This window comes from Sander lucioperca, chromosome 18 (genome assembly GCF_008315115.2).
Source record: "Sander lucioperca isolate FBNREF2018 chromosome 18, SLUC_FBN_1.2, whole genome shotgun sequence".
Classification (NCBI taxonomy): Eukaryota; Metazoa; Chordata; class Actinopteri; order Perciformes; family Percidae; genus Sander; species Sander lucioperca.
This window is the reverse complement of record NC_050190.1, coordinates 20,552,087-20,567,944: the sequence shown is the minus strand read 5'-3', so window position 1 is coordinate 20,567,944 and position 15,858 is coordinate 20,552,087. Positions and strand designations below refer to the sequence as shown.

General features: G+C 40.9%; 1 protein-coding gene across 1 annotated transcript in view; it reads right to left on the bottom strand.

The window, feature by feature from the left end:
* The window catches only part of dph6 (diphthamine biosynthesis 6), a 56,996-nt gene extending 41,856 nt beyond the window's left edge, over window positions 1-15,140 (bottom strand). Inside the window, exons 1-3 of the mRNA XM_031310096.2 lie at window positions 14,981-15,140; window positions 14,405-14,496; window positions 12,926-13,110 (exon numbers count right to left, since the gene is read on the bottom strand). Coding sequence (XP_031165956.1) covers window positions 12,926-13,110; window positions 14,405-14,496; window positions 14,981-15,003 — 300 coding nt within the window. The 5' untranslated portion in view covers window positions 15,004-15,140. The remainder of the gene's footprint in view (window positions 1-12,925; window positions 13,111-14,404; window positions 14,497-14,980) is intronic.
* Window positions 15,141-15,858: the final 718 nt, after the last annotated feature.

The window sequence follows — 15,858 nt, the reverse complement described above, 5'->3', positions numbered from 1 at the left end:
CCAGCCCATATCCCCTGGACGGTTTCGTACATAGCTCTGTGTGTGGATGTGTGTTTTTACGTACATGTGTGTGTGTGACTGGAGGCACCGGCACAACTAAAGGCAGTTCCCTGGACCTTATCAGCAGTCTAGTGTGAGCGGGAGAGGAGTGCGTCTGGCCGCAAGTTCCATCCTCTACGCGCCCAGCTGGAAGACGGAACCACAGTGACAACTTGAAGTATCAGTGGAGCATTGTGTCTGTGAGTGGCATGTATCTTTAATATTGCTGAGGGCTAATCTAATTACTTTTCATAGTATATTCATATTTCAGAAACAGTGAGACAACTATGCACTCGAGAGATACTGACACAGCCTTGAGATGCGTTCAATCTTCTCTCACGGAAATAGGCTTGATCCGGAGTGACACAAACAAACAAACCTACAGTAGGTGCAAGCAAGGGGTGCATGCTCGCACACATACATATATATGCAAAACCCCCTTCCCTACCTTCATGACCCTACCCTACAGACGCACACCTGCAGATTCATTACAGAACATTACATGGGCTGTAATTAGAATGAGAGGCAAGAGTAGAAGCAGTGGAGGGATGCACAAGTCTCCAGTAAATTACCTTGTAGCCATTATCAATTTCCCTGGCTACTGGTCCTTAAGATAACCCCCCCCCCCACCCCTCCTTCTCCCTGTGGTCCCTTCCTGCAATTTTTCTCTGCCTGATAAACATGCTGATTAAAGCGAACAGCGTGTAAACCTTTGATACTTTCCTAAATGAAATCCATGCCCTGCCTGGGGCCTGACAATGCGCTGCAACACACAGTGCCTCACACACAGAGCTCCATGTAGGCGTGCCAGCTAATCAGATAAAGGATGTGCTCTGTGTGTGTGTGGCCATGTGCGTATGTGTGTGTGTGGTGTTTACGGTGCAGCAAAGGATGTGAGGTATAAAGCTGAAGTTAAACACATACAGACAAATACACAGCCAGGATTTAACTATTTGACCTAAAGTTAAACACCAAGAGATCTTAAGAACTTGGGTTTCAGTACTCAAGTTTTAATATCTCTCCAACGTGTCCAACACGGGAATATACATTACAGTCAATTCCACTGCCCGGTGACAGTAATTAAGTCAGACTGATAACATTTCAGCCCAGCACAGAGCGAAGGGGGCTGCAGGCGGTGTCATGTAATTCTAGGTAAGCCTCAGGGCCAGCACTCTATTCTAATACAATGATAACCTTTTCCCTAAATACAACTGTCACTTCCTAAAGAGGCATATTAGGAGGTAAAGAGTGAGATAAGGAGAGACAGAGAGGAAAAGAGATAGGAATGGAAGTGTTGAAGAAGTGCGCTACATCAACAGCATTTTGGTCCCTTGGCTTTAAACTTGGCAGGACCGGAGTCAGCACGACAGAGCATCAGCAAACAACATCCTCGTCTTGTGTTTCTGTCTTTCCGTCTCCCTCTGTCTCCACTTCTCTCTGAAGGCAGACTGTTGTAGGTACTCAGGCTTCTGAGGTTCGACTCAGCCTCGACCAATTAAATGGCTTCTCTTTTCACTGGCTCTCATTACATTACATCATGCAGCCTTATAATACCCAGGCATACTCACCACTAATGATAACACAAGACAAATTTCTCACACATCCCCTTGTTTTCAATGGAGACTCCAGCTAGTAGACCTTTTGGCAAACAGCTTTGGAAAATGATTATTTTTGGATGCTGTTATGTTTTTGTCGCTATTAAAGCTATCACCAGGAGACAGGCAGGAATGAGGGGGCAGCTAATGCTGCTCCAGACGCCATTTTACAAATTCTAGACATACTTTCTCATCCTCTGTGGGAAAGGTAGGATAAATGATTGCGGAGAAGTGGCATATCTATGTATAAATCTGAATTGATGGATATTATGGGAATTGTTTCATGTGTATTCATGATGCCATAAAAAATACAAACTTTGATTTTATGGTAGCTGAAAAATTTATCAAAATGGTTTATAGTGGGAATACCTGACAAAGCGACAAGGTAAGTCATGAAGCACAGTATAATAATAAATAATAATAAAATCTTTATGAGAGCTATCTGGCTAAACGATGTTTTGACTACATTAGAGGTGGGTTCCGAGTAGGAAGCTAACATAACGATAAATCAAGGCAGAGGTCATCAGGACTCCTGTGACCCGCAAGCCACTTTTCTTTTTTCATGACTGTTGGCACAAGATTCCATGTCACTTTTCTTTTTTCTACATTTAATGACCCCAGCTCATTAAAAGAAGCTTCACCTGATCCAGGACCTGAGGCCCTGCATTAACTCACGCCCTGAGCGGGACTAATTCTGGCATGGCATTGTGCAACAGTGCAACCCCGTAGCAGCGCCTTCAGAGGCAGACTAAACAAAGGCCTGGCCTGGCTTCCCCTGTCCTCTCCAGCGGGCAGAAAAGCTATTAATGAGGATCTATGGCCGAGAGCAATGGAAGCCCTCAGTCCCCCCAGCCATGTCCATCAGGGTACTTAGCCCCATGCAGTCATTAACTTCTGTTACTAATTGTCAAATTCATTAAACTAATCCTTCCCCCACATCCGGATGTCTCTGGTGGAAATGGATGGAGAGGACTGAGTTATTAAGATGTCAGCTGTGGGGAAGATTAAGGCCAGCAGACATGCTCCACAAAGAAACGATACGGCCATTAAACTCTATATCAAGGTAGCGTGCGTGATATACTTTGTAATTATATATACATTCATCTTAGTAAGGGAGTAAATGAGTGGTTCAAATGTATTCACAGTCACAGACATGCCGTCAGTAAAGATATGTATCTGCCCCAAAGATACATAGGCGACAATCATAAAGCAAAAAATTCAGCTTGAGAATGAGAATTTCATCAGCTCTCAGCTTAAAGATACTTACGCATGCCACACATTCAGTCAGGGTAATATTCAACAGTCAAAACTATTAACAGCAACCAAGGCAATTAGAAAGCCATAAAATATTAAAAATTCAATACTCATGTTCATATGGAATACATCAGAACCCTCATTAGCTCTCTCTCAATGGTTGTCACAATGAGAACTTAATTATACACCCCTAACAATACAAAGCTCCATTTTGCCAAATGGTGGGTTTCCAAAATGCCTGCTTCATTCTGTTCTGACAACTAGAAAGCCAGCATTGGCAGATCTTGGCTATTACAGCCACAAGGCCACATATTTCCATTACAAAATACTCTTTTTATCAGGTCTAATGTTGTTGACACATACTTTCTATTCTATTACTGCCTCCTGTGTAATATGCTTGTGTGTGATAGCAGGGAGGAGATAAAGTGGAGAAATTAACTGAAGTGGTTTGAATGACAGTTTGCTCAAGGGCACAGGGGTACCATCACAAGCTTTCCATTGCCGCATCCATTCCGCACTGTCATATCAACACCACATCTGACCCCACAGCCTCCTATCCCTCCCCCGTTCTCTCCAACCCCTCCATCCCTCTCCTCCAGGATCCATCAGGTAAGTGAGTGGACGCGACATGGTTTTAATGTTCTCTCCATTAGATCAGCTCTGGGCCTGTTGTAATGTAATGGGATTGTTCTCCCCTGTTCCCCTACATGGTGGGAGGAGGTTGTACCTTGTTGTAGCAGCTCAAGTAGATGTGGTACAGGGGATAGGGCCGGCTAGGGTCAAGCGATTGTGTTTAATGTAATGCGGACATAGTCCCGGGGCGTGTTGGGCTGTCCTGACAACTCAGACATGCCAAACTGACAGGAAGCTTAGTAGGAGGAGACACTGGTTATTTGTTTTAAATCAGCTTCCTCATTACCATTCTGTACGGTTACACTCCAAGGTGACTCCCTGAGTTGGTGAAGGAGTGATAGGGTGTGGAAGAAGTGTGCACAAGGTACAGGATATAGTTTAGGGCTGCACAATATATTGTTTTTTTTATCGTCATCGCTATATCAACTGGCGCAATATACACATTGCTAAAGACTGCGACATATCGCAAAAGGCCGAGATTTTTTTGTGTTAGTCAAAAGAGAATATCAGAAGAAAACTGCACTTTAAAATGTAACGTAATGTAATTCTTCTTTAGTGGTGCCTTTTATGTTCAATTCAATGTTCAATGTATTTGTTCAATAAAAGAATGCTGGAAATGATTTCCTTACGTTTGTTTTAAATTCAACAAGCAGTTTAGAGTGCACTTTAATATTTAATATTTATTTATCGCAAGTAATATAGTTATCGCAAGTTTCAACAGCATTATGGCACAGCGCATATTTTCCTCATATCGTGCAGCTCTAGTTTGGACCAATTATAATGTTATAAGTTACACCTAATGCTTACAAGATTATACGCTGCTTATATATACTGAGGCTAAAATACTATGAACAATGCCTGATCCATCAAAATAAAGCAACAAATGGACATGCAAGCTTAGCGAATGTCTGTAAAACAAACATCGGGCAAAACCTTGATCTAAAAGGCTTTCAGAGACATTCCCTTTGGTAAATTGGTGGGGCTGTCTGTTTGAAGCAGCTGTTGAAAGACGGGCTCTTCCTTTGTGCTCGTGGATGGGCTGGCGGGATGACTCACCACGTGTCAGTCCTCAACCATACGGAGTGGTGGAAAAAGAAAAACAAACGGCTCACAAAGCCAGCTGCTCATAAACCTAAATACCCCGACCGGTTCCTGAGAAGTTACAAGAAGGGGAGAGAGGAAGTAGAATAGGGGAAAGTATTATCCTCCTCTGGGGCCACGATGCAGGTGTGACCAGCCAACAGAGGATATGACATGAGACATTGTCTCATCAACGCGATGAGTGAGGGACGCTTATCAGCCCACAGAAATGTGAAAAGTGACAGGCCAGTGTGCACTGATTTGGGTCAGGAGAGGAATGAAAAAGAAGCAGCAAATTTAATCCATGAAGGTACCGCTGCAGCTTTTCATGGCTGAGCTTGTATTTGTACAGTTTCCTAGCCTGAAGTTTACACACACACACACACACACACACACACACACTCTTTAGTCTTGGATAGTGATTCATTTACAATGACAGAGCTGTTTTCAGTGATAGAGCCTGAGCGTAAATATGCCATGCCGCACAGCTGGAAAATGTAGAAATTCATCAGGGTTAAAAAGTAGAGAGATTAACATTTCACGAGTTTCCTCTCAGATATATATGGTTACGTAAACACAGGCCCAGCCAGTCGTCAGGCAGGGAGGGAGAGGGCCTTGGCCAAAGCAAGCACAAAGCACTAGTTTCAGCAGGCCAAGGACAAGGAGGCTTTCCATATCTAAGCGCACGGAAAACTAAATTTTGGGAAGCAGCGGGGAGACACAAGGTTGTTTATCGATGTACTGCATGTCCATGAATACTTGGAATTCAAGCAAACAAGTTTAGTTATTACTGGCTCTTATTAAATGCTATATTTTAATGGTTGTTTCTACATTAAACAAATTGTCACTTGTGTGCCTTTATGGGATTTTTTTTTAAGATGACAAGAAATCATGTAACTTCTTCAAGGTCTCGTCATTAAAAGGATAAGGTGTTCCAATAAATAAGCATTAGTACAGTTTTCTACAGAGCATAAAACAAAGCCATGACCCCAGCTCTGTCATAGCAACATTCCCACTTGGCTAAGGTAAGAGTGTTTGAGTGTCTGAGACAGGAAGCTGCTTCAAGAAAGCGAGTAGGACAGAATCAAAGAAGGAGTCTCGTGCCACAGAGAGGTAAACTATGTCAGTTCATGGTCCATAACAACCACCTAGTCCACAGGGTGTATGCATGCACATGTATTGACGTCCATGTATATACACACAGTCAAGAACTGGCCTACACACACACACACACACACACACACACACACACACACACACACACACTCCAAAATGTAAATGTTTTTCTGGTGAGGTCAGGTTCCAGGCTCTTGGCATCTTGGCTCTCCTGTCCTCTATTCTCCATAGTTCCAACAGACATCATGACCCCCCCGCCCCCATCCCCCCCACTTTCCTCCCCAGAGAGAGACTGGAGGAAAATATAGCAGTGATGCTGGTTTAACCCACTCTCCAGACTCCAGACAGTGTTTTTCTACGGCTGGTTATGACTTTAGCTGCGGGAGGTGATGGGGCCTGACACAAATATTTCTGAAGGGAATGGTTCACAAAACAAAACATAAAAAAAGCCATCTTAATTTTGGAGTAGATGAATGGCAGGGAGTTAAAAGACTTAGCACTATTCCTCAGCTGTTTTCTGAGACAGGCAGTAGTGGGCCGGGCTAGCTGTTAGTACAGGTGAGTTTACAAGGTTGTATTACAAGTCCAACCTCCTCAGTGACTGGCTGCATTATCCTTCACACTTTTACACAGGGCTAGAATCCAAATGGAGGAATACGTTAGCCCGTGGAAGCCATGTAAATCTGACTTCATATTTTCAGATTCACTTAAAATTTTCTTGAGGAGAAAGCAGAGTGAAAAAAAAAAAAATTTCATCAAGGGTGACAGTGAAGATGTAACAATAGATCTGTGATGATCAAAAGTAGAATTTGTTTTGAAAGGAAGGACGTCCAAAGGCATTTTGAAGAAAGAATTCACAAATGACAAAACACACAATGACAAAAAGAAAAGAAATCAAATTTGGTCAGCCAGGCTTAGAAAATGATCACAGCATTTCCCTAAAGTTTTAATATGAACAATCAAACAAAAGAGAAATTATAGTAATAGACTTTCCATAATGCTGTATTTACATCAGTGCATAACAAAACGTATTAGCCAATATCTCAAATGCAAATAACCGCTAGATGCGTCTACAATTCATCAGGCATCAAAATAAAATCTGAAAAAAAGACCATAAACACACACACACATATTCTTCATTGGAACAATGTTCAACCAAGCAGTGGTAGTGGCTCATGCCCTTGGCAAGGCGAGATAAGGCTATCAGCTTCCATCATCACTAAACAAGATTGAGCAAAGTACATTAAGCAGAAAAATACAAACAAATTACAAAGGCTTGAGGCAAGGCTCTTTATCTAATGTTTGTGGGGACTGTTAGCGTCAGTTGGAGGGAAATGGGCCTGCATCTAATAGATCCTGTCCCACCACTTCCACACGGCCAGCGAACAATACACAGCACCATTATCTCAGCGCTAATGCTATCCTTCCTCATGTGCAAAACAAGCCTGCAATCTCAACCCCACTGCCACTGTGTCGACCAACATAAATACAAGCACTCTCAGACCAAAGGAAAAGATAACAATGGCTATCACATAGAGAGGCGACACAGAGAGACAGCTGTTTGAAGGAATCTATACTAGCCCATGCTGAAATATATCCTTAAGTGCGGTGCTTTAAACTTGCACTGAAAATGCAATAAAAGAAAACTTTCTACAAAGTGATTATCCATCGGTTTGCTTGTAAGCTACTTCCAAAAACACCATTTAGAGGTCTCTCTGCACCACAAACCTGCTACAACAAGCTTGCATTAGCTTTGTTATTGATTTGATCGCCTAAACCCCCGCTGTGACCCCAGAGGTCATGATTTATGTATTAAGCAGCTTTTTAAAGAAATCCATTTTCCTGTTGAGCCCCCAATGTACGTCTAATGCTGCACCATGCCGGTAATCAGAGAAGGGCTACGTGTTTGATTTTGACCCCCCCCCCTCCCTCTATAGTTCACACCCCTCCTCAACGACTTGTCTCACAACACCTCAGCTGCCTAATCAATACCGCAGAGCTCTTGGTTCAACTGGAGATTCCTCCGCCTGCCTGCCAGCCAGCCAGCTTGCCCTCCTCCTCCTCCTCTTTGCTCCTTTCTTTCTCCTCTCCCTCAATCCCTTTCCCTTCTTTCCTCGCAGCAGGATACACCTCCATCAGGGCACTCGCAACAACGCAGTGCCAGGCTTCTGAAGGGTCCAGATGAAAGTGCGACGATAATACAATAGAGACAAAGATGCCAGTAGAAGGAAGAAAGAAGGAGCGAGGGAGAAGGAAGAATGAAAAAGAATGTTTGGACTTGTGGACAGACTGCCTCTGCGATCTCAGAGGGCCCTCTTGTCTGCTGATGTCGATAATAGAGCGGCGGCAGAGACTAAGGATGAGTGTGTGTGTGTGTGTGTGTGTGTGTGTGTGTGTGTGTGTGTGTGTGTGTGTGTGTGTGTGTGTGTGTGTGTGTGTGTGTAATAAAGGTCAGGAGAATCAGGGAATGGGGGGGAAGTGTGTGTGTGTTTAAAAAAAAAAAGGATTATCACACTAAAAACAAGGTGTTTTAACACACACCAATAGAAGGGAATGTTTCATCTACAAAGGCCAAAGGTCTCAGTGCACCTCTTCAAGACTTCTCCCAGACGTCTCCAGAAAAAAAAAAAAAAATACTGGTTTTCCAAAAACAAAAGAAAGGGAGGGAGAAAGGTGGGTGTTAACTGACCGCAATATCAGTTATCCAAAAAATAAAAGAAGCAGTGTTTCTAAAAAGTCGAACGCATTACAGGATATGAAATTAGATTTGAAAGTAACATTTCCATCGTTCTCAAAGCTGGGTCTCAGTACGACAGAGATGTCACAGTGCTGCTAATTAGCGCTGGCAGAAAGGAACGTGTGCGTAGATATCATCTATTGTTCCTCATCACTCTAATGAGCTTAAATGTCTTTGTCTTTATTCATCAGCTCAGAGGTTGCAGAGTTGCTGCAGAGTCACTATCTTTTTATATATCATCTATTACTACATCAAGTGATTGAAGCTCTGGTTGCATCTTCCCAAAACGCACTGCCATCCGTGCCCTATAGGCTGTGCTACTTTCAAGGCACAACATCTTTGTTTTGTAAAATGTTATATCTGCTGAAATTGAAAACAATATGAAAAATGCTAAATGTCTTGGAGAACATTGTTTTTAAAAAGCTAGTAATACATACTAACATTGACTTCTGCGCAACATTGAGTATTTTACAGTTGGCAGAGAGGAAATAAGTGTATATGGATGAGAGCAGTGAGAGCACTTCTTTCTACCATAGAGTGTTGAAAGAAGACAAACTGGGGCAAAGAAGAGAGGCAGAGGTGTGCAAGGAGAACAGAGATAGACCTGTTATCATGTAACAGAGGCCCGATTTGACCTAACCTTGAACACACAAGCGTGCACGTGTGTGTGCACACACACGCAAGCAGGGTCACGGGGCATAAAGAGCCACTGTGTCAGGTCACAGAGCACAGAGAGAAGGATAAAGGACTTGAGGGATGTGATATGACTAATATGAGGGGTTTTGCTGGCCTTCGGGGGGATTGGCGTTACAGCCAGGGGTGACTGACACTGCTGATCTGTATCACACATCAGAGCAGATCACAGCAGAGGAGAGCAGACCAACCACACACATGAAGTATGGACACACAACTTACGAAATCCAATTTCTAAATCCACAAAAAAAGGACATGGAAAAAAAAGTGAGTATTTAAATAAACTACAAATCTAAATGTTAGACTTACACACTGTTATCTTTTCACATAATGTTCATATTCCAGCTTGCCTTTGAAGCCTGGCAGAGGACACAAGGAAGTCACCTATTCTATAAAAAAATACTCTTTCAGCCACAGACAAAACTGTTATTTCTCCCCCTCAAAGAGCGGGTTCAAAGATCAGCACCTAGCAGGATGGGATAGGGTATGCTGTGGCTTGCATGTCTATCAGGTTACACACTTCAAAGGCAGGCTGCCATACACAGCCAGCGATGAGAGCAAAGGGGCCAAGGATAGGGCCACATTGTCATTCTGCCATTATCACTACTGCCAGGGGATGGACGGCTCATTTTTTCTATCATAATTGGGCTTTTTTTCCTCCATCAACAATGGTTCTGAAGAATATGATCTCTTCCTTTGAATCTTTTCAATGGCTCCAAACATTCTCCAAGAGGCCAAAGTGTAGAGAGTCTCTATGGTTTGCCAGCTTCTGGGATTGATCCATAGATGGCACTGTTGGCTCATGCTACGGGTCTGTTTCCCAGCAATGCAAAGGAGGAGGAGGGAAGAATATCCACTTTAAACTCATCAACTCCGGATCTGAGAAAAAAAAATCTTTCATCTATGCTCAAGTGTCATTTGCCAAATATAATCGTGTAACTTCTAATTAATTCAAACTGCAAGGAAAAATCTTTCAAAATATCACACTTTCCAAACTGAACACATTTTTTTCATGCTAAAATTGTTCTTTTTTCAGTAAGGGTGATTTAACAGCTCATTATCAAAAGAAGTGTTTCTTCTCTCTTTCTCCCCCATCTATCATTTCCTTCACTAATCAACAACACCACAAACTTTATGGTGAAAAAAACCCTAGTAAACCAGGTATGTGTGTTCAACATAACTAACTGTGACTATAATCCATGACTTTTTAAGAGGATATTTGAGATGCTCTGATAGAATTGTGTGAATTTATAATTACAGGGGATGAGTTTACTACCTTTCACAATGTGGTACAAATGGTACAAGTTAGTAAACCTACCAATTAGTGAAAATGTTAAAAAAGCAACTTCAGAGAGCAGGTAACTTGACATTTGAGATAAGAAAGTCTGTTATTATGGTTGATATCACTCAGTGAGAGAGAGAGAGAGAGAGAGAGAGAGAGAGAGAGAGAGAGAGAGAGAGAGGAAGCCTGTTGTTTATGGTGCAGGTCTGTTAATGATGGTGAGAGGGGTAAACGGAGAGACGACTGGAGGTCTGCTAGGCTGCGAGGGCCCCATGGGAGTCCAACTGCCCTGATCTATGGCCCGTCTGACTGGTGAGGTCAGACCAGAGAAGCCCTGGAAGTGGGAAATTAGCAGCTCTTTGCAATTAGAGCCCTGACCACAGCCAGAGACGGTATATTGCATCACGCACCAGAGAGATGTCCACTATTTGACGGTGAATACTCACGAGAGCCCCAAAATGAGAATTCGGACTGTGTGAATGTGTGCGCACTCACAAACAAGAGCTTTCTCATGTGGCTGCATGTGTAAAGCCTGCGATTTATACAGAAGACCACAAAGAAAGTCAGGCAGAGGGCGCGAAATGCCCTGAGGCAGGCTGACTGGCCCTTGCCACCCAGGCGGTGTGCGGACACGCAGGGGCCCTGGAGCAACCCTCAGCTCCGGATGAACATGTCTCCACACAGACCTACAGAAAGAACCAAGCAACCCCCCTCTCTCATTTACACCATGTCAAGCCAACTCCCATCTCAACAACCAACTCCTATCCCCCATCCCATAAGAAGCTCTTAAATTTTGATGCTGCAAGCTAAAATGAGAGGTTGTGTGGGGCTGCAGAGGGGAAAAAGTGTTACACAGGATCAATCCCACACCCTGTTTGCGCTGACAGCAGGGAGAGCTGTTGAAGTGCGTGTCCAGGTAGCTTCCTCATGGCTGCAGGCGGTCAGGTAGGCAGGCAGTGCCAGAGGTGTGTTAAACACACACACAGTTGTCTCAAACCTGTCAGTCAGCCACCCCGCACAATCAGACCACCGAGGTCTCATACATAATTTGGCATCAAATGAATATTTTTTTCAACGTCCGGGCAAAAGTGGTATTTGATGAAATATTAATTGGTGATTAATTTTTACATCTGATCTTCTGTCAAGTGAGATAAAAAAAAGAATGGAATTTTTCCTGTGTAGCCAGTTGTTGAAGGGCACCTCTCTCCAACTTCACACGTAAAACTTTGATTAACTGATACAACAGGCACACTATTTTCCCAGAGTAAGATCAAAAGAAAACTTTGAAAGTGAAATCAAGACATACTAAATGAGACAGCCTAAAAGCACTAACATAGCTTTTTAATCTACTGAGCAGCTTGGTTGCACTTTACAATAGGTGCTAAGGACTGTTAGTGTATAGCAGGCCAGATGAAACTAGACAAGCAGGGTCTCTTTGAGACGGTGCTGATGGGCTACAAAGTGACTCTGAATTCACAGAGAATGACTTGTAAAACATCTCAACAGTGTGACATGTCATGAACCTTAGCCGAGATGAGTAGCTTAGTAGTACTCTGAGAGCTTGTTCACTAAAAAACAGTCAAGCATATGTCAGTGGTGGCAAGGAGTCAAAACGATGACTATTGTATATGCTCAATAAAGCATTGCAATGGTAAGTTCACATAATTATGAAGTACTATAATAGTATTCTGAATAAGATTCCCTCTCTATATCACTGTGTGTGAATGATTATTTTTTTATTTCCTGATTTATGGTCAGATGCTTTTTATGATATATACATTTATGCGTATGTAGGTTTGTGTTCATCTATGTGAAGGTGTGTGTCCATATAGTATATCTTTTAACATGAAATTATAGAAAGGGATTATTCAATCCGATTGTACTGTATCTGCCCAGTACAAAATGGAGAGAAAAAAGCCAAGCAAACAAATGGCGTGTGAAGAAACTGGAACATTTAGCAAGACAAAGAGACCCAGATGTGTTTCTAAGGAGCCATCAAATCTGAAAATTGGACTTAAGTTTGTCAGGTGCAAGAATAAGAACAATGGTGGGACAACAATGCTGATTTGTTTCTTTTGTGTGTGCAAAAGGTAAGTCAATTGTTGATGTGCTTACCAACAATTGTTACTACAGTTGTTGCTACAAGTCTGCTTTGGCCTGCTGTATGGCAGTTTGCACTTAATTGTTCTTCTAATTGGAATGATGTAATAGATACATACAGCAATACAGTATCCTTCAGTTTGTTTGCTGTATTAGTCACTGTTCGTGATAAAAGTATCACTTAAATCATTAAAATCATTATCATTAAAATAAATAAACTAGTTAAATGTATGTGTGTGTATGGAAAAATAAAAGTGGGTGGGTTCCTTAATTATTAAGGCATTTTGGCCAGAGGACCTGGGATGAGCCCTGAATGTCAGGCAGTAATAATGAATACAATATAGTAATAATAAAATCCTTTTATTTCTCACTAATGGTAGGGGCAGGGAGGCCTACCTTGACGAGGTGAAGCAGCTCATATAGGTCCTCCACCTCATCCCCCTCCGTCACACTGTAGTTTCTGCTGGTGTCCAGGCTAGAGCCCTGAATGGTGCGTCTATACAGGGGCAGATCCATGGCTTCAGAATACAGCTCTATGGCCTGGTGGCCAACTGTCTGGTACATGTAGCTGTCCAACTCATCTGTGGCATGGAGGAAAGGGTAGTTAGGCCAGTGTCTGGTTATCAACCCCTGATCATGTATCTGATAAACAGTAATAATGAGTATGTGATGTAGCACTTTCATGGAAATAGTTAAGGGTGAACAATTATCAAGAAGGTCATTTCGGATGTCAACAAAATTTTGTACAAATACTGGCAATAAATAACATGAGACAACAGGGCCATAAATGAACAGGAGAACTATGACATTCACAATTTAAACCATTAATTATACAACAATACGCTAATGGCATGGATAAATGTATTGAAATCAAAATACTGAGTAGTTAAATTAAGATCCATATGGGTCAAAGTAAAATAAAGAAATCAAAATGTGTTAAAAATGAAGCAAATAATTAAATCAAATTGAAATCATTCCAACTCAACTTATCATGATATTAACTTTATTCTGTAAAGTGACACAATGAAATAAAAGTGTCACTGTGAAAAAATGTCAACATGTAATAAAAACAAGCCTTTTGAATAAAAAACAAAAAAAAAATCACTGTAATGATATAAAAATAAACTTTAACAAACATCACCATTAGATATCCGAATGATAAAAGTTAGGCTAGGCTTTAATAACATACTCAAGTGTTTCACAATTCATTATTTTGTATTTCACATGAATATTTATTTCATTGGGTTTTCATTAGTCATTTACTTTTGGACCATACTTCAACAACCAGAACAGTGTGCACTAGATGACTAGAAGATAATAAAAATCATAACTTTAATAACATATTCATGTTTTATATTCATGTGTTTATCTAATATCCATCTTCTTTTCAGCAAGAGTAACCATAAACCTTTTTAAAATAAATATTATAATATATAGAACATAATTATTTTCATTATCCATTAATCTGCAGATTAGATTCTCAATTAAACATCAGAAAATAGTGAAACATGAGCATCATATTTACCAAAGTGATCAAAAACCTATAAAATTGACAATAATGTAATACTTGCAAAGTATGCAAATCTTACATTAATTAATCTGGAATCATCAAATTATAGGAATTCTTTATTCAAAATTAACGATTATCAAAATAGTGGACCTTTAATTTTCTGGAGATCAACTAATTAATCGCATAATCGTTGCAGCTCTAAGTATAAAAGCTAGCATGCTACAAACCCTCCTGTGGGATTTACAGTAGCCTACATAAAGTTCTGCAGTACTTGGATTGTGTACAGTTCTTAGTTTCTTGGTCCGCAGAAGTGCAGCTGGCTGGCCCATATAGCCCAGCTAGCCCCTGCAGCGCATCTTTCTCACCTGTGTTAGCAGGACGTAGGTTGGCCAAAGCTACGATCCGGTGCCCAGCAACAACACACTGCATCATGTTGTAGCAGCTGTCTTTGCCCCCACTGGAACACAGCATGAGAAATAGGCATAGAGGTAAAGCTGTGTTTGAATCATTATGCAGCCCTTTATCCATTATTATTAGCCATTATCAGGGATGTACATTTAGAGATCTAGGAAAGTGATGCAGCAGCATTAATATTCAGTGATGAAGAACCTGTTTTTGGCTTTAATGTTACATACTACACTGAGGATGTTCTATTCTAAACAGTCTTGACCATACAGTAAGAGTTAGCTACTGTGTGCGACTCTTGTTGTGGTTTTCAACACCCTTATAGTCGATACCTTTGGATTTCTACAAGTGACATGGTATTCTCGCTTTAAACAAAGTCAGAGGCGAAATACAACACCTTACACCTCATAGGAAAAAGTTATCTAGCATTTGTTTACAGCAATCCATCTGAGATTTAGTTAATGCCACGCTAGAAAAAACATCAGTGATATAAGTGATAGAACTATGAGACAATTACAGCAAAGAAACGTGGTTACCTTATTAACGCGACAACTTTCATATTCTGATTTTTTTGCTCAAAAAACTAATGACATTAAAAATATTGGCTATAATGGTACACAACGTGATAACTGTGCTTAGCAACCGCTAAATGTACACCGGGATGTGATGTACACAACAACATGTGAGAGTTAGACTTCCGGGTTGTTAAAGGACCCCTTTATATACCGAGTTGCCCTCTAATATGCCTGATAGAAAATCGCTCCCTGGCATTTTTCTCCCTTTTCGATTAAATTAAGTTTTGTTTAACAGGCATGGCCATACTTATGTACAAGCATTGACAGGTTTTTCAAAGTAAAACATGCAATTATACTAATTTAGAATTTAGAAGACAAATCGATGACAATAAGTAATTTAATAACATACAATAACTAAAATAAGTAATAATGAATAATAGTTATACTAATAACAATAATAATGAAAACAATGAAATAAATGTTTAAAAAAATAGATTAATAAAAATGCAAATCTCTTTTTATTCACACAAATAACTAAATAGCTTAAGCATATGCACGTTATTTTTTATTTCACATATCAAATGTGAGTAACATGTAAGACATCACATATGAAAGCAACAATTTCACATGTAATAGTGCATGAAACAAATGTTGGAAATGTGGGTTTTGGACATTTTATATGTAAAATGATTTATTTTATTCTTCAGCTCTCATAAACTTACTAAATTGTCAGCAAATAAAAAAAAAAAACTGCCGATGCAAACTACTATAACATAACCAAAGCGGACATGCACTGTAACTCTAATACTGACACTGAGACACATCCTTTGCCTCTTGTGTCTCAAGAGAGGACCAAAAGTCCATGCACTGGTACTCACACACAGGTTGTGCTTTTCCTC